This window comes from Gymnogyps californianus, chromosome 14, assembly GCF_018139145.2.
Source record: "Gymnogyps californianus isolate 813 chromosome 14, ASM1813914v2, whole genome shotgun sequence".
NCBI lineage: Eukaryota > Metazoa > Chordata > Aves > Accipitriformes > Cathartidae > Gymnogyps > Gymnogyps californianus.
In genome coordinates this window covers 8,627,852-8,647,284 of record NC_059484.1, presented here as the reverse complement: position 1 = coordinate 8,647,284, position 19,433 = coordinate 8,627,852, and the positions used below count along the sequence as shown (strand labels likewise).

General features: G+C 40.6%; 1 protein-coding gene across 2 annotated transcripts; it reads right to left on the bottom strand.

Moving 5' to 3' along the window:
• Positions 1-5,779: 5,779 nt before the first annotated feature.
• SLU7 (SLU7 homolog, splicing factor) lies at positions 5,780-19,151 on the bottom strand. 2 transcript variants are annotated; one of them, XM_050905243.1, is made up of 16 exons: positions 19,133-19,151; positions 18,555-18,731; positions 17,751-17,904; positions 17,402-17,482; positions 16,656-16,820; positions 15,074-15,139; positions 13,418-13,465; positions 12,776-12,907; positions 12,400-12,497; positions 10,901-10,968; positions 10,565-10,704; positions 9,489-9,650; positions 8,928-9,032; positions 8,664-8,738; positions 8,306-8,410; positions 5,780-7,260 (listed from the first exon to the last, which is right to left on the bottom strand). In XM_050905243.1, exons 2-16 carry the CDS (start codon positions 18,716-18,718, stop codon positions 7,081-7,083), a joined length of 1,743 nt encoding a protein of 580 aa, XP_050761200.1. In that variant the 5' UTR covers positions 18,719-18,731; positions 19,133-19,151; the 3' UTR covers positions 5,780-7,080. The 2 variants fall into 2 exon arrangements, with proteins under 2 accessions (XP_050761200.1, XP_050761199.1); XM_050905242.1 differs by lacking the exon at positions 19,133-19,151 and adding an exon at positions 19,026-19,085.
• Positions 19,152-19,433: the final 282 nt, after the last annotated feature.

The window sequence follows — 19,433 nt, the reverse complement described above, 5'->3', positions numbered from 1 at the left end:
TAAGGGCTGTTTTAGAAAAGCTGCCACGTGGCTGCAGAGCTGTGGCGTGCCCGTGGGGAGCTGCGCCCAGCCCCACTGCTCCCCTGGCACTGGGGTGAGCGCGGGTTGGGGACAGCCCCAGACACAGGCTCCGAGAGCTGCTCTCCTCTGGGGCAGCTCTGGTGGCTGGTCGAATATGAATTCTCACTTTTTGCCTGTTTCCATAAAGTTTGTAGGAACCCAGTTCTCTTGGAGAGCCTCTCCCGCCCGGGTGTGGGGCTGGAGTCAGCCAAAAGGCCCAAGGCATTGCACGTGCACGGGTCCTGCCTCAGGTTTCTTATGAAACCAGATGAAAACTTCCCATGGGCTTTGCCAGGGCGCCAGTCGGATTGGCCTGGGAAACCACAGCGGTTTCCTCAGACACTAACGGTGTTGAGAAGAAAAAGCCCTTATGCTTATCCCGAACCTGCCCCATGGCAGCTGTGCTGGGCCACTGGGGCTTTGGGATGGGTACGAAACGGGCCAGGGATGAAATGATGCTTGAAAATACAGCAGTCCTGCTGGGCAATCCAAGGTGTGACTGGGGAATTCGTGGTTACTGGTGATTTTGTGCCCAGATCCGCAGCACGTTGAAGGCAGCAAGAGCCTGACCTAGTTCGGCAGCGTGGGGAGAGGCAGCGCTGGGAAGCTCCTGCCAGGCAGATGGAAAATATGTCTGTGCTGCAACGCCGAGCCGAGCTCACCCGGGGTCCCAGACAGCTCTGCTGGAGAACATGTTTGGCAGCACGCTTAGTTGAATAAATAAACTGCCCGTTCACAGTGAAACAGAGCGGCCCTGAGACTCAGTTCTCAGTTCATTTTGTTTCAGCTAGACATTGCAGGGAAGTGTTACAAGAGATCGTGTCCGTCTGTGCTGCTTTTTAGCAAAAGCCTCCTGCCGTGACTAACACCATTTTCACCATTGATCACGGGGAAGGCGGCTCGTTGCTGCGCTGCGGGGAGCCGGCTCAGGCTGACGTCCGCCTTGGCAGAACCCTGCGGGACACACGTAGGACGGGGGGTGCGGGTCCCCACCGGGGATGGGCTGCTGGGGCCTGCTGTGGTGCTTCCTCCTCGGCAGCAAAGCCGTCCTGCCCGCGCCGCCCCTCATACCCCCGCACCAGCCCGAGAGGTGCTGCCTCGCCCCGGGCTGGGTGCTGCTCCTTGCTGGCGTGCTCCTGTCCCCCTGCCCGCATCCCCCGCCGGTGCCCCCAGCACAACGCATTGTGGCTTTACATCCTTTAGATAAAGCTTATTGGGGGGATGCATGGCTCATGGGGCAAGGGAAAGGTGCATCATCCAGCACCTACAAAGTGTAATTTTAGCTCCGCTATCGCCTGTGCACGCGCTTTGGGTGAGAAACGTGCCTAAAGGTGGGCGACCGCTGGCTCCCACCCCGGGACGGCAAGACGGGACTGCGTCCCAGTGAGGAAGGATTTTCCATTGTTTGCTTTCTGAGTGCTAACGCTTTTTACCATTACAGATGCGGACCTTGCAGCAACGACTTTGTAACCAAATAAAATGACTCAGCAAATGCCAAAATAGCTGCAGTTCACCCAGAGGCTGGAGGCAGCCTAAAATACAGCCTTCCCAGTGCGCTGGGCAATGGCAATGAAAGCGTACCTCTCTTCAAAGATGAGTGTAGGTGCTTTGGGGTTTTTTTGGGAGATACTAATGGGAGGGAAAAAGCGTTTTTCTACCCGACAGGCCTCCTGGCTTAGTGTGGACTGGTGATTTGAGTAATTTTTATTGCCCTGCCTAAAAGGAGTTTGGAAGTCTGTGAGCAGTCTTCAGAGAGTGATTGTCCCTCTCCAAAAGCCCCCATAAAAATGAGTCAAATCTCTGTTTAAACTTAAAGGATGCCCTTGAGACCGTTAGCTCTGCTTAGGAACTGCAGTCCTAACCCATTAAGATAAAAATAAATACAGCTTATTTTAGGAAGAGGGAAGTGGGAACCAGCCCAAGCACCAGTGAGCCACCGCAAGCACAGTGCAGAAGATGTATTAAGGTTGGGGTTTTTAATTTTGTCTTATGCACCTCCTCATTCAAAGTGAAATTCAGCAATCTTTTTGACTTGCCACAATTGGCTCCTGCCTAGGTATCTAATAGCAGTTAGACAAGAAAAGACTCTTCTGAAAATGCCTTGTATTTCCCAAAATACAAAAAACTCCAGCCCCACTTCTGGAGTCTCTAGCATCATCAGCAGCAATCCCAGTACCTGAGGACATGGGCAGCATTTGCCCAAGCCAGGAGCGCCAGCGACAACTGTCACTTACCCATGTCACGGTACCGTGCCTCTATCCTTCAGGGCAAAGCAGCATCCCCCAGAGACGAGTGAAAAATTACTTACATTGCGTGCCGGCAGTGGCGGTCTGTGCAGACAGTAATAGCTACAGATAAAATCCCCTCTCCTGCTGCCGCTTTCCAAGCAGAGAATTTTGCATTAGAGCTGGCTTTTCTGTTCTCAGAGAATTGATAATTTGCTAAAAATGGTCTTTCCTAAAGATATTCCTAAAATATCGAGAAAATATTTGTATATCAGCAGAATATACTGTGGGCTGTGCTGCCTCAGGTGTTAAAACCTGCAGCCCAGTGCTTTTGCTTCTGCACATGCCCAGCATGAGACTTGTTAAAGCAAGGAAGGACAGCTGAGCAAACCCAGAAGCCAGCTCAAGGCACCATTTTCCTCCCCCATTGGGTTTCATGCAGCCCAGGGGCTGATGGCATAACCCTTTCCCAACCAGGGTGTGCAGAACCAGGAGCAATGCTGACGCGAGGAAACTTCTTCGCCCGCGCTGCTGTAACGGTTGCCTTGCTAACGGGGCACTCCGGCAGGCGACTTCAACCTCGGGCCGTGCGCTCCAGTGTGCGCTTCCCTGATGCACTGTTAGCGCGCATAGTAGCAGCTTGTGAATAAAAAGCAGCAATGGGTTAAAACTCTGCTGTGAAGTGGTGTTGGAGCCAAATTTGTAGTCCCTAGCTTTATATCAAAAATCAAGAACAAATGCATGTGCAAATGTGATAAGGCCATAAATGCATCTGAAAAAAAGTCCCACTCGTAGGAGACGTGGAAGGAGATGATAGAGCAACGGGCCAAGGACTGTGCTGAGATCCAAATGCCGTGCAGGTGAGTGGCTGGGTGGAAGCTGTTTCTAAAATGCTTTGGAATTACTGGAATTACTTTTAAGACTTTGTAGGTTGGAAATTTTGGGTTTGCTAATCTGTCCACTGAGCAAGGTTTTCTTAGGCAAAGTGAATTTTTTCTCTGTTCCACTGAGGTCTGAAATGCACTGGTATTTTGTGGAAGCAAAAATCATTGCTAGCTACTACCCCGGTGGGGTTCTGGTTGAGTCATCTAAGAGATGCGAACAAACTTGTTTCATGTAAAATAACTAGTTTAAGTTAGACTGATATTTCTGTCTATTTCTTTGTTGCATCCGGCAGAATAAATGCAAACAGGAGTGCTAACAGAACAATGGGGCGTTGCCTGCATGTAGTTCAGGCCACCGTGTTTTGGCCTGAATGGAGTAATTAAAGTTATACCCAAAAGTGGTATGGAAAACTGCAGTTATTGGGTTGCACCAAGCATTAGTGGGCACAGAAAATCCTGTCTCTTCTGTTGTTTTTTCTTTTTCCTAAACGTTGAACTCCATTTCATCCTGAACTAATTGCTATCATTCCTGCTTTTTTCTGATTCCTCAACAGCCTAAAACAATTACACTCACATAGAACAGTGCATCTCTTTCATTAACCCACTCGGGAAAGCCATAAAGATCCAATTACAAAGAAATGTGGAGACACTAAAAGAACTACCTTCTGGCATGCCTTGAAAGGTAACACAGAATGCTGAACTTCTCAACAAAAAATAAAGGAGAATGTTTTAACCTATGTGTTTTAAAAATGCAAATGTCTTCAAATCAGCTGGCTAGTTCAGTTTGCAGACTGAGTGTGCCTCAGCCGGCCAGAACTCAACAGGATGAAAAATGAGGCAATTAAAGCAATTGTTGAAAAGGGAATTGACAAAATAATTTTTGAGCTTTGCCAAGGGCAAGATTCAGAGAAAGCTACCCTGACTGTGCTGGGAGGGTCTCTCTTGTATCATGATTTGAGAATTTGACTGGTCTGTGTTACCAGGCTAAAGAACTTCCTCTCACCTCCCTTCTATCTTTGTGTACGCAAAAACCGGGAGTTCTCAACTTCAGCTGCCTCTAGCGCTGCAGCGTGCTCATTTTCATTGTATGTTCGGTTTTGCCCAAGCTAGCCTACAAACTTGCTTCAAACTCATTTTAGAAGGGAAAAAATTCTTCTTGTGCAATAGGAAGCGACCTTTGGATATGCAGTCATATTGCATGCCAAATCCAAGGGGAAGCAGATGGAGGAAAATTAATCCTCGTGATCAGATCCATAATGGTCTTTAACATTTAACCTTTATGATATAAATAGGACAACATGTTTTAAGCTTTATTTGTCCTTCAACTGTTGAGACCGATCCAGATGAGATCTACTCTGCATCATTCACAAGCTCGTGGAACTGTATTTTGAATAAAATGCTACTAATTGCTTTTTCCCTTGGAGCTGCCTTTCTGCTTCACCAGAGGGAAACTGGTCCCTCTTCCCCATAGGCGCTCTCTTAGCAGAGCGAGACAGGGCATGCCGGAAAGTAAGTTACAGTCATGTCTTCAGGTGTTGAAAAGCAAATCCATCTACGAGTATGCTTAAGGTGGAATTCAGTATGTTTATTTGTAATAAACAGATCTCCCTATAGCACCGAACTTGTTATACTGGCTTCTAAAATACACGCACCCTTACCTCTCTCCCCATTTTTCTCTTGAACTTAAGAAAAACACTCACTAAACAAGAGATTAAATCTGAACTTTACAGGCTGCCTGGACTGGTGAATTATTTGCTCTTCATTCTAAATTGCTCTTTTCAGTGTTATTTCTGAATTGCCTCCTTTATAAAGAATCAAGTCTCCAGCTACTTTTAGAAAGGTATCCAAATAGCTGAAGGAACTGATAACATGGACCCTCCTGGCATCTCATCTTCCCTCAAGCTGAACTTGGCACTGACCAAGCCAACAGCAGCTGGTATCTCTGCAGCTGGAGGTACGCTGGCCAGAACTTCAGACGTTACAGCCTTGAGAAGAATAACAGTTTACAGTTCAAATCAGCTCATTCAGAAAAATCATCCAAGGACAGTTTACATTCAGGTCATACCAGAGAATCTCTGGAACACAGTAAATAAATACTCAAGCTAAAATTTTGATCATCAATGAGAATATCACAGATAGTTTTAATACAGAACTACATTGCAGACTAATGCAGAATTTCCATTATTAGCTATGTATGCTAAATTAAAATAATCCTCAAAGCAGCTGTGAAGTCACACACACGACACTTAAATGTATGTTTATTGTACGTAATTACTTGTGGAAAAGAGCAGTTTTCCCTTGAAATTATAACCTAGAAAGGTCAAGACATGAGCTGATGTGGAAACTTAGAATGTGAGTCACTAGTACAGTGGAAGGAAAACTGTATCCCGAATATTCTTCCCCCTCTGACTGTCTAAATCCACATTGTTTGTGAAAACACAAAAGCAATTTCTGCAAAAGCTGATTTCTACTCTTGGAAGTTTTTCCTTCCTGGTACATGGTTATATTAACAATCCCACCCCCAGGTCTTTGATCTCACTAGCTAGTTATATTTTTTTGCAAGTGCTAGGAGGATTTTAAAATCAAGTTTTATAGAATAAAAGTCTGCAGTCAGATTTATAAGTCTTTAATAAAGTCTGCATTCAGAATTAGTATTTCTGTAACAAAAATAAAGGGGAAGCAGACTTGGAGAAAACCTAATAAAAAAAAGGAACTCAACTTTACAGGTGGAAATTACAGGTACAACATGTTACAGGTCTAACATACTGTTTCCTTTTCTTCCAGTAATTTTAACTTCCTTCATTGTTTACAAAGCGGAAATTGTAGTCAGGTTCTTAAAATTAAGAAGAAAAGCCAGGATTACGGAGTCTTCCTTGTCCTACCATTAATATAGCCACATTAAATGCGGTTATATAGGCCTTGTTTAGTAAGACAGTTTAAGCCATAACAGAGATAATTCCTAAGCCTTCCAACTCTAAAGTCATGCTGTGAAGTTTTTCACCCATTTCAACTTCTAATAGCTAAAGGGGAAAACTCCCAGTGTAAGGACTGATATTGCCAAACACAAAGCAGATGCTGCTTCACATTACCGCAAGGTATTAGAGCCTGACACTTGGTATTACATCCTGTAACACGATTCTGCACGTTATAAGGGTAAGATGAATACTGTTATCAAACAGAAAACCAAAAGAACTCAGATCTTTGCAACTGAAATTTGTATGTTAACATCTGCAGAAACAGAATTAGAATTTAAAAGCTCTACAGTCAGCTTCTCCTAACCTCTTCATTAAAAAGGCTGGACAGCATTTAAGACCTTTATATTAATTTAACCAAAATGGTACAAAGCAATCAATTTTTACATTTCCAAAATACTTCCCACAAAGTGATCAAGAAAGAAACTATTTCTCCTTTTAAAGCCATGTGACAGGCAACTCCTTTTACAAATAAGAGGCTTCAGTAGCTGTATCAATTTTTTTTCAACAATTTTTTCTATATTAAGTGACACCTGCTGACCATTTCTTTTGAGTAGTCAGTTTTACTGAATGTATCGTGACTTTATGCATATATTAGTTGGCCAAACGAACCTAGAATTCCAGCCTGTACAAGATCTTTTCTCTTCCAATAAAGAATTTACAGAGTAGGTGTATGTATTTTACAGATACATATAATTTTACATATATGTGTGTGTATATATTTGTGACTGTGTATGTATATACACACACATACATAAAATTGCTATAAGTATTGGACTGCTTATGTCTGTTGAAAGAAGTTTTCGCCAACTTCTTTGGTGCAAAAAAGGGTCTCTGCCATTTCTGGCACTTATTAGACACGTGAAAGGTAAGCAAGTGTCTAGAGAGTTGTAAACAAGTATGAAAAAGTCTTGTGTATTGGAATGATTTTCACCGTGACTACTGTCCAAGAAAAGAGGCCATGGGATCATCAGGTCTCTGACGTTTCATTCTATAGGCTTCCATTTCCTCTTCTGTCGGTTCCCTGGTTTCATATACGCTGTTGTATGGTCTCTTCCTCTCATCTAACTGCATGATTTCTTTAACGTGGAGAAGACGAGCCTCTTCTGCATTCAGTGCCTGAAATGAAAGCAAAGCAAAAAAAAAACCAAACCCCCACAATGAAAATTAAACAAAAAAAACAGTTAAGGTTTGTATTAGATTCTAGTATAATGAACAAGCAGCAGGCAGAATGGTGGGACAAGCGATGCACATCTGTCTGGCCCACCTACAGCACACTTCATTTAATGCTCATTTTTTAGTGTTTAACATAAAATGATGGTAAAATGGTATTTAGCAAACAAGATACTTTCATCTCTTTCCAATTGCCAAAATCAAGTAAGAAACTCCTCGGCTTTACCTAAAATGTAATCATGATCCAGCAAGTACAAAAGCAGAGAAGCAAGCATGTGATCTTAGGGGTTTGGGTTAGTTTGTTGGTTTTTTTGTTTGCGTTTTTTGGTTGGGTTTTTTTGTGGGGTCCCCCCCCCCAGTCAGAGAGTATTTTTTTTTTAAAATGCTTTTTGAAATACGTGTTATCCCATTCCTCAAACTGCTACTGTTGCTCCTTCTTGCTATTAAAAAGGAGTTGCATTTGTACAATGCTTTGATTAACCATAGTTTAACATTAGTTTCACACTCTGAATATCCAGAGGCAGGCTGCTGTGCTTGCAGAAGGGCTGTTCAGCAGCAGTCAGCAGATAGCCTCGTGGATGGATTTATTGCATCAGCTGTGAGACTGGGCCCAAGTCTGGGATAAAAAGTGCCAAATTAAGCTTTGACAGTGCCTTTGATCTCTCCATCTTTCTTCAATACGCAAATCATTGTGTTCTGCAATGTCTTTTATAGATCTACAGCTGTAATAGGTGCCTAGACAGGAAGTGTTCTAAATCATCTAAACAAAGTCTTCCAAAACTAAATATTTATTGCATGTTTGCCTGAGAAATGGGGAATGTAATTTAGAACATCTAACAGCATTTTAAATTTGCTTTAGCTCAAAATTAGCATCAAAGAACATCCCACAGAATACCACAAGAACTGCATTACAGGCTTCATAAAACTGACATTGTTGTAAAATATATTTCAAGTTCTTTTTGCCACAAAACCACTGAAGAATATAGTGCACCTTTTTAAGTTTTTCTTGCTTCTTTTTCTCTTCACCCTCGCTATCTGAATTTGAGCTCTTCTTGTGCTTCTTCTTTTTCTTTTCTTTCTGTTTCTCTTGGTGGATCTGTAAGATGGAAAACCAGTTACTGTTAAGATTCAACTTGCAAACACTAGTAATGTTCAAGCCATTAAATCCCAAGCGTCTATTAATGCTATTTGAGAGCTTAGTTTTCAATAGAGATGTTAATGATAATAATGCAGTCTAAGAATTTTCAGACTCATTATGACTTACATAATTTTGTACTTATACATATCTTTCTATCTCTTACAATGCTGAGGAAAAACATCTTCCTTCCTGAGAAAGGGAAGCAACCTACCTCCATCAGTGTTTTGGGTTTTGTCATGTGTTCGTCCTCCCTGGGTTGCTCTTCCAGTAAGCTTGCTTCAGTATTCTATACAATAGCCAAGAGAAAGGATACCCATTTACTAAGCACATTTGAAAGGGGAAGGACAAAAAAGCATAACACCCCCCCCCCCCAACCAAACCACCACCAAAAAAAAAAGGCAAACAGTCTAAAACTTAGGTAGGACGATGAATGCTTTTTAGCTCTTTCCAGGTGACTAAATAAGACAATACTTACAGCAATTTCCTTCCCAGCTTCTCCTGTACAGTATGAGTACTTGACAAAGGAGTGGCAGCATTTGTAACCCCACTTGCCTTCTTTCCAATATGAACCCCAAATGCACTGCAAGAGAAGACACCATAACAGTTATGTTCATAATGATACTCCCGTAAGAGACAGGCTGCAATTTATTCCTGAGGTTACATCCTGGTAAGTAAATTATTCAAACAATCCAGAAGGGAAAGTTATAAGAAATACTTTTGCAATTTTACATTAGCCTTACAGGTACAGTTTCAAAAAACAGAAAAGCAACAGGATGCGGTCAACTCATATTCAAAGTCGAAGGAAAATAAAGAAACTTCCTCTTTAGTTTAAGATTGCCATCACAACTCCTCAAATTCACATCGCAACCATGACAATCTGAAATTCCTCCTTAGTAGAAAAGGGAGTGTCACATTTGAGACAGGAGAAATTTCTTTGCCGTATTAATGATATTGTACTGTATCCCACCATACCTCACTCCCTTCCAATGGGAAGGAATCTAATGTTTTTATAATTTTAACATAAGCTAGGGCTTACTGTATGGTTGTTGATCTTTACATCCTCTTCATATTTAGAGCAAGCAATAGCTTTCTCTTGTCCTTTGATGACTGTTCCGTGCCTAGAGTATTCCACGTAATCTTCTGTTTGAGCTAACAGCAGTTCAGCTGGTGGGGCATCTAGATGTTCTTGTCCTCCATACTAAAATGCAAATAGAAATGACATCTAATAGTTTTGGAAAAAAACCCACCTGTTATGTAGTTAAGCATACATTTCAGAAATGTCATCTTCAGTACTTTCTGAAGAAGACACAAAAGAAGTGGATGGAGACAGTTTAATCTTTAGTGAATAGCTAGGAGAGAAATACATCTCCTCCTATAGCCATTGTGGTGGTTTTTGGTGTGGTGGGGTTTTTTGTTTGTTTTCCTTATGCCTGGAGGATTACAACAGTGATGTTCCTCACTCAAAGCAGGAAAATTTTTCAGACCAAACCAAAAGGCTCTGGTATAACCAGAGCAGTACTTCCTGTCCCCCTCCAAACTTGAATGTTGATAAGGTTAGAACCTAAATGGATTATTTAGTTCTTTGTCAGTTGTCCAAGAAACCAGTTGCAAAATATAAAATAAATATTTATCTAGAAGACTGCACCCAAAACTCAAGTCTCAAAATTCTGCTTTTCACATTTAAGAGCAAAGTTTAAAAATAATTTTGGGAGACAGTTACTTGGGTATTTTATAAAAGATACCACTTTTAAACAGTAAAAGAATTTTTTCAACCACTTGTATTATTTAAAAAAAAAAAAAAAAAAAATCTAAATTCCCACTCCTCCTACATACTGCTGTCAGATTTTTCACTGGAGAAATTCTGACAGTTAAAGGAAGAGGTCCCAATAATACAAAGAAATACCAGCAGATCTTCAAAGGTTCCTATATTAAATAACATAATGAATCCAATTGATGAGATAGTGTGTATAGATATAAAAATCATTTTATAAATCTAAGCTGCTGAGAACAGCTGATGCATTTTCACATAGCATTCGTAATCTTATTTGTTCCCCAAGACCCAGACTTCAAACTCAGCAGAATTCTTACTAAATAAAACCAAATGTCTATTACCTTCTCTAGGATGCTTTCTTTCTGCTGTGCCTTGAAATCTTCTTTTTTCACTTTGAAGGATTTATAAAGTAGCTCTAATTTTGTAGGGTCTGCTTGAAGATGAACTTCAGAGCCTTTGTCATAAGCCTCCCAAGCAAACACTGCGTACACAAGAGGTTTCACTCAATATTTATTCTAAAACTGATGTATGCATTCAAATTACGATCTTTAATTCTGTAGTAATTTGAAAGAAAGCCTCAATCTAAAAAGATTCATTTCTCTTTTGCAACAAAGAAGCATTGTTAACTTGAGTCTTTTAAGTCCATTTCCTTAAAAAACCCCACCAAACCCACTTACACTGAGTCTGTGCCATTGAAATGGTATCTCCAGTGTAGCGAACAAAGTTGTCACCTGCGTAACCAACTCTGCAGAAAAGAACAATATGATTCTTAGCATTCAAGTAACATGAGTTCCTTTTAAATACAATCGTAGAACACCAACAGGAAAGTAAAAATTCTCCTTTGTGCCCTGAGAGTTAAGACCGGAGGGAGAAGAAGGAGCATTCAACTCAATACGTGAAATGAAAGTCTAGGCTCCCCATAGAGTCACGAAAGCATTAGATGATAGCAACTCTGAATACTTGATGCCTATGTTTACATGGAAACATCTTATAACATAGACCTGGAGCTCTGTCTGGGATACCAAGCACCATCAGTCAAACCTGGATCTAACTGCACAATAAATACGCGTGAATGGTAGGCGATATTCTAGCACAGTGATTTTCAGCTTTTGGATTTGTGAATCTCTCCTCCCACCCAGACCCAGTGTATTTTACTGAGTTAAAGCCTGGTAATAGCTTTACTGCTCTCAGCTACCTTTTGCACACCCCTTGAAGCGATTCACAATGAGTATAAGAAACACAGGTTGAAAATTAAATAATGTTAACAATCCAATTTCCCACTCTTTTCATCTCCCCAAAACCACTCTGAAAAATTTACAGTCTGCAAAGCTGTGGCAGAAACACAGATTCAACAAAGGTCAAATTATCACTCTAGACAGCAGTGAAAGCACCTGCATCTAAAAAAAAATTGACTGGCATTATTCTAGCGGAGGGCAAGGAGAGGTGGAAAGAGCATTATTTGCTAGCATTTAGCCACTGCCATTCTATTTCAGGCAGCGAGCTAATCCAATTACTGTACTCTGAATAAATGTTTCTACTCACAGCCTGTCTACTCTGTAAGTCCACAGCACTACACAGGTTAAGGCAGGGTCACAGCTCAAGTGCTTGACTCGGGTTTTAAGTGAGACAGCCTTATGTGCAGCCAAAAGCCAGCCTATGGCATTCTTTAATTAAGCTGTCTATCTAGACAATGCCAAAGCTTTCAGACCTTTTCTATGCAGACTCCATTAATATATGAGCAGCTCTAGCTCTCAATTCAAGCATTTAGTTAGCTACTACAGATACTCCATGCTAGTCTCCAGTGCTGAATACCTCCCAACAAACAAGGGATGAAGCTTAAGATTTGGTTACTGAAATACTTTACATAAACATCATTATTGTTTACAGGTATCACCTCTAGATACAGCAGTGTTCTAATCCTTGTACAGATCATTACACCAAGTGGTGGTCCACATATCCCTGAAGATTAAGGGCCAGCATTACTAACACTTTTATATACTAAAACAAAAAGTGCTGCTAAACAAAACAATTTTTTCCATATTTACTACTACTTCTATCCATAACTGACTAGAGATTCATTAGTAAAACGACATACAGATAAAAGAAAATACAAAACTATTAGTCTCATTTTTAACAGAGTTTTGTTGGATACACAAGCATGACTGTTTTAACTTACTCATCTGGATTCTTGCCTGTATTGGCATATGGGTTCTCCCTCATTGCTCTTGTTTTGGGATCATAATAAGCAGAGTTTGGATCTAGATTCCTCAAGTACTAGGGAAAGAAACAACACACAACATATTTGATATTTATGATTTTGAAAGAACTGAAGTTACTCCTGTATCCCCCAGCTTAGACATTTTAAAAAGTTATACCTGTGTAAAAGGATGACCTTGATGAAGTCGTAACATGAGCAGGAAGAGAACTGTGAATAGACTTTAACCTCCAAACCCCAAGACCCCTACGTAAACTCATCAATAACTGAGCGTACAATTTTTTTAAATTAACTCTTGTGAATACAAAAGAACATCTGTAAAGAATTCTTTACTCACTTTTGCAATATCTTCCCGAATACGTAAATTTCGAACTGTGATACGTCTTTTAGAGTCAAAGTTCTGCCCAGGCATATCAATGTCATCTGCATATTTATCTTCATCTTCATCTTCACTGTTATGATCTCTTTCCTGAGAAGAGATGGGAAACTTGTAAACAAAAGAGGACATTCACTCTAGAGACAAATACGAGAATCTGATTTTAGGGGTTTCATTAACAATTCTGCAATCCCTGTAGTTAAAAGCTAACATCATTTACCTGGGCTTAACTGTGCTGTCATGCTAATCTAACAGTCAACAGCTTTCAGAAATACTCTTGTTAAAGGATTTCCACTTCCTCATATGGAAACAGTTACAAAAAATGTAACTGGTTTCTTAATATCATCACATTTATCTTGGGCAAAATATACCACATATTAAAAACTAGTTTTTTGCTTGCATCTCTAAGGTTTGACAACACACAGGAATTAAAACAAAACCAAAAACCCCCTCTATGAAATCCAACAAGCTCTGCCCGAAAGAATAGGCAGCCAGTGGCACTAACCCAACATTCAAACCCTTATGCCGCCCTTGTTTCACTGTTCCACTAACTATAGGTCCTTTTTTCTGCCCATGGTGTGATGCAGTGGGTAATCATCTTACTGTCTGTGAATTTGGCTCCTCTTCTCCCCACTGGTGTCTTGGGGAGTTCTGCAGCAAACAAAGAGCACATCAGCAAAGACAAGATAGTGGAGAAAGGAAAGCTGGCAGGGATATAAAGAGCAATCAAAGCAGAGCTTGATGCTGGATACAAAATACAATTTACTTGTGGCACAAAATGCACAAAGACTGCTATATAACGTTCTAGGAAAGAGCTTATAAGTGTCTCTATTACAGATACATATTGGAGACCTTGTCATTGCATTCCCAACTAAATTTCCAAGCCTTTGCAAGAATAGCAAATTCTAGAACTGTCACAGTTATTCAGAGCTTGCTACGCCTTTGAACACTAATGTTTTAGACTAGAATACTTCATATCATGCAAATATAACCAAGATTCAAATCTGAAAGCTTAAAAAAAAATAATTAAGATATGTATGCAAGTATTTAGTTAGGACTGACAGGAATACTGAGCATGAATCAGAAGCCATAATTTAATATGGAGAAACATAGCCCGAATTTATTTTTTTAACCTGCTTAGCCTCTAACTTGAGAATACTTGCAGCAGGAAAGATGGAAATAACTGTGAGTCCTGGAAGACTGACCAGCAAATTGGCCAGCACTGACTATGCAAATCAGTCTTGGTCCTCTCTATCAGAAATAGTTCTTATGTTTCGAACATACTTTTCTTCTTACAGCTCCATTTTATAAGGAATAAGTATATGGAAGCCAACAACGTTTGCCTTGTGGTGAAAACAGGCATTAAAAAGAGAGAGAATCTTTTCTATCGGGAAGGTCAGAACGCTGTAGTTTCTGCTGGGTTGGAGATTAAGTTCACTCTGCCATCTAGTGACAAAATGCAAGGTGACAACCTCTGGAAAATGGAGGCCCAATTGTATGTAGTCTTTTGCTTGCTGTTTTCTTTCTTACAATATTGATTTAAAAATCTACTTCTGACCAGTAGCAGTCTCTACTTTTTCCCCATTTTATAAACTTAGAATATTATCAGAAATGCCTTTTAAAATTAGAATTTTATATCAGAGATTATCAAAAGCATTGTCTATAATCTAAAAGGAGCTTGTAAAAGTTAGTGGAATATGCAAACTCTGCAGTTATAAGCCAGAGGGAAGTAACATATGCTCAGCCTTCAAATAGCCAGAGACACTGCAAATAGTCATAGCAACGACTGAAGAAGAAACAAGTTTGGTTCTAAGACAAAGAAAATACCTTCCTATTCCAATTTATACTAAGCATTACTAAAACAATCCACAGTCACATAATAGTCATTACCTCAACATTAGTCAAATGTAACAATCTTTGAATATAAAAAAAGCATTTCAGTATATGAACAAAATTACTACATGGAAAACAAGTTTTTCTAATCCAAAATTCCATGTCATTAATTTTAGCAAGAATAATAATCACACAGAATTTTTGCCCATAAGGGGAAAACAAAGCAACTCTCATTTGAAAGAAGATGCTTCAAATTCTTGAATGTGACACAGAATATGCTGGTGCTAGGAAAATCTTTAAATTACTGAAGGGCATAAAAAACAATAGCAGACCCTGTATAGAGAGTAAAAGCATTAGAGAGAAGTAGTAACCTGTTGTATTTTTATTCAGCCTAAACAAAAACAAATTAGGGTTTAGTTTACTTACCACTTGCTCCAGCTTTCCTGATGCTAACTCTTCCTGAAGCTTCTGGGCTTTCAGTGTACGTTTGGCCTGCGTATCATGAAAAACCATTTGTTTTAATATTTCTTTTTAATGGCAAGTGTGTAGTAATACTTATCATAAGCATCTCTTGTGACTGCTGTCATTTAAAATGTATTCATTATTACAAAAAAATGGGGTTTTTAATTCTCTGGGTGCTTGTAAAAAATCAGCAGCCTAGAGCTTGTCTCTACTCGTATGCTTTACCACGTTGGTTTTTGAGCCTCAAGGAAAGGAAATTATGTATACTAACCATTTTACTATTTTATATTATACTGTTAAATAGAACAGTTTACTAGAGTTTATGCAGCTATACCATTACTACATTCATCCTACTTTAAGAAAGAGAGCTTATTTTAGTTCAATAGTGTTTAAAAACAACCATGTTTTATTATTGTGTCCTCATAATCTAGTTAGAAACTTCAGTGCTTGAGGTACTTCATGACTGATGGTGCAAGTATTTATGGTTCATCCAGGAAGCACCAAAGTCTAGTATGTGAGATTTTAAAGCAGCATGTAGTGAATTTTTGTATGTGTTTCGACATCATAGAACCACAGAGCAGTTGATATTGGAGGTACCTCTGGAGACTGCCAAGGACAATCCCCCTGCTGAAAGCAGGCTTGGCTACAACAAGTTGCCCAGGACCATGTCTAGGCAGGTTTTGATTACCTCCAAGCATGGAGACTCCCCAGCCTTACTGGGCAAGCTGTTCCACTGTTTGATCACCCTTACAGTAGAACATTTTTTTCTTATGTTTAAACAGAATTTCTTGTATTTCAATTTGTGCCCACTGCTGCTTGTCCTGTCACTAGATACTACTGAGAAAAGTCTGGCTCTGTCTTCAAGCATTCCCATTAGACATTTATACACACTGATCACATCACATTTAGCATTAGCTTTCCTAAGCATTATAGGAAAATATTGAGGACCAGGCACTGAAGGAAGTTAGTAAGGCATCTAACTACCTTTTGGAACAGGCAGCCAACATCCAGCCAAGGTAGTGAAATTTTTTTTTTTTTTTCCTTCTAAAAAGTTAATAGTGTCCACATGGATTTGGTGCGTACATATAGAAAGTTAACGCCGACAGCCAGGTGCTAATCTGCACAGGGCCATGTACAAATAGTCCACTGCTCCATCATGGTAACAAAAAGGATTCATAAGTAAAATAACATGAATGAGGTGACAAAATAGATACAGATTTATTGGCTCTAATACAGCCAGATAATAATTTCCTTTCTTGCCTGCAATTCAATCCGCATCTTGGGTAATAAATTCTACAGCTTGTCTATTAAAAAGTAAGCAATCTGGAGAGACACTTCATTTATTGTACAGACTCATACTCAGTTGCCAGTTCAGATCTGAATTTTCAGTTTAAGTGAAGTTTGCTATCAAACACAGAATGCATCTCGCTTTTTCATTATGAATACAGCACAAGGTCTAATATTAACAGTGCACATAACAAACGTTCCTCCCCCCAGCCAACCCAAACACTAAACCTTTCCCCAGTAAGCCATAGCACCTACATACCAAATCAACCTTGGAATATTCCTCTACAATCTTCATGTGCTCTTCTGGGTTATAACCATTCCAACGATCTCGCTTTCCGTCATAATCAAACATCAGTTGAGGCTGCACATGTTCATCTGGTGCAATATTCATGCCTGTGTATTTTGCTCCAACTTTCCTGGGTCTCTGAAAGGAAAAAAAATGGCTGGATCAGTCCATTACACTAAAATATGTTACTTACTCAGATATCCCTTTAAAAATAGCATCAATTGAGCTCCTCTAAAGCCAGTTAAGTTCAGCACTATAAGCCTGTGAACTCTAAATAAATACAAGTAGTTCATTTCTGTATTTTAAAGTAGTGCAACTGACTCCAAACCCCATCAATTTCTAAGTCTATTTTCCAAAATTAAGAAAGCAATTAGAACACAGTTTCTGGGGATGGCTTCTAGCTGAAATGAAACAGAAAGACAGGTACAGCAGCACTTGAGCTAAAGCAAATTAACATGAAGAGCTAAACATTTTCACCTATTATTGCAGTGCTTATCACAAACAGAATTCATGAGCAACACCCTGAATGGTATCATTTTTTCCCTTCATTCTTCCTACATAACAATTTATTTAGAAATTTTCAAGCCAGCTTTCAATACTTGTAACCTTTTTCAAAATAGCTTTTTAAAAACTAGTAATTTTTATTTTATCTATTTCACTAAGATTAGAATTCACATTGTTTTCAAAACCATTAAAACATCAACAAAAGTCAGGTTTACCTCCATGCAGTCTTTCTTTTTGTGTGTCAATGCACCACAGTTCTCGCAAGCTCCTTTACGGTATCTAGTTGCTATAGCATGCTAAACAACAAAAAAAGACAGTGTTGTACAAACTTGTGGCAAGACTCATATACGTGTTCCAAATAACTAATTATTTTTTTCAATACAACTAAAGCGTGCATGGTCTACCCAACCCCAGAACACATATTTTGTTTATTACCAAACACTGTGACTTGCCTGCTGAATAAGAATTCCCAGCTCCTATCTCCCTCAAAAACATGTAACCAGAAATTATTTCCTCACGGAATCAAACCAGATCTTTATTTTATGACAAAAACATTTTGCATACCTCTTGAACTCCTCGTTTGTACCAATCTCCAGAGGAGCTATACTGTTTCTGCTTCTCTGGCTGAGGTCTCTGATGCTTTAGTGTAGGTCTTTTAGAAGGATCTATGTACCATGGTACTGAGGATATGTACTGAGGAATATGCGGATTGATATCTCTGTAAAAGATGTTGTGTAATAAATACACAGCATAGGGAAAAAAACCCACATACTACTTAGCCTAACAAATAACTCCCACATTGAAGTGTAGTGCTTTAGGAGTGATAATAAAGTAATGAAGTTGTTACAATGCATTGCAAAATAAACTCTAATTTAACTAGATAAACACAGACTTTCACTGAGATTTTGCTGCCATCTAATTCACCTAAACTCCTAACTCCAAATCAAATACCTTACTCTATGCAATGTTACTGAGCACAAAAATAGTAACATTTCTCTTCTCAGAAGCAACAAGCCTTGTAGAAGCAAGAGAGAGGGAACAGATAAGGTATGCAGTAAAGTTCCCCAGTACTACGTTTTGGTCACTTTTAAAATACTACTTGTAAGCAGCTGCATAGATGGGACTTTTTAGCAGCACCGTCAATAGATCACAGTAGATAAACACTGAACCTACATTTTTTTGGCAAATATCTGTTTTCTGAGGATGACCGGAATGTTAAAAGCAAATTCACAAAGTTCAACTATTTACTTCTGCAATGACTCATGCAGAAATCATGTATCACCCTCAGGATTATTCTGTAATCACAACAAGAAAAAAGACATTTTTAACCAGTAGCTTTGGAATAACCATGGCTTTAATAAAACTTACTTTCCTTCTTCATCCACCTCAGCAGGTGCATTTCCTAGTTTTCTTTGTTCTTCTAATTCCTTCTTTTTCCTCCAGTCTTCCCTTGTCATCTTCTTTGGTTCCTCCAGGCTCACATCGTTTGATCCTCCTGAAGGAGTGGCGTTCACTGCTGTCCCTGATGCCATTTTGTTCTTCCCCCTGTAACAGACAAAAAGAGAAAAAAGTCTTACAGATTGATACCATCTGACAGCACAGTTCTTCAACGTGGTTCTGTATCATTCAGTGAAACCAGTAACGCTGTATTATGCATTGTTGACATATGTCTTTCCACTAAAATAAGCAACAGTGCTGAAAAAAATTTGTCTTATTAATGTTCCTCTTCTCCACCCAATACGATACATGATGGGGACCAACCGCAGCAGCTCTGCACACAGCGTCAGGACACGCACTATCGGGCCCGCCCCGCCCGCGTGGAGGGGGACACGGACTCACCCACTGCTGCCCGGGCGGGCAGAGCCCGCGGACACGCGGGGGCTGCCGGAGGGCCCCGCGAGCCCACCGCGGCCCCGCACAACGCGCAAACCTCGGCCTACGCGTACCCCGAAGGCGAGGCAAGAGAGCGACTGCGAGGAAGCAGCGCCCCGCCAAGGCCCAGGCCCGGCCCCCGAGGACGCGGGTACTTCCTCGGAGCCCAAAGCGGCTGCCCCGCGGCCGCCCCCCGCCGCCCTCCCGGACACCCCCCGCCTCCGCCGACCCTGTTTACCACCTAGGCCGCACCACCGCCCCACAATGCACCGCGGCCCAGCCTCGAGCCACGCCCCGTCAGGAAACGTCACTGCCAAGGGCGGTGCCACGCCGTCACCATGGTAACGCGGCGCCGGGGCCTGCGGGGCGGCCGCA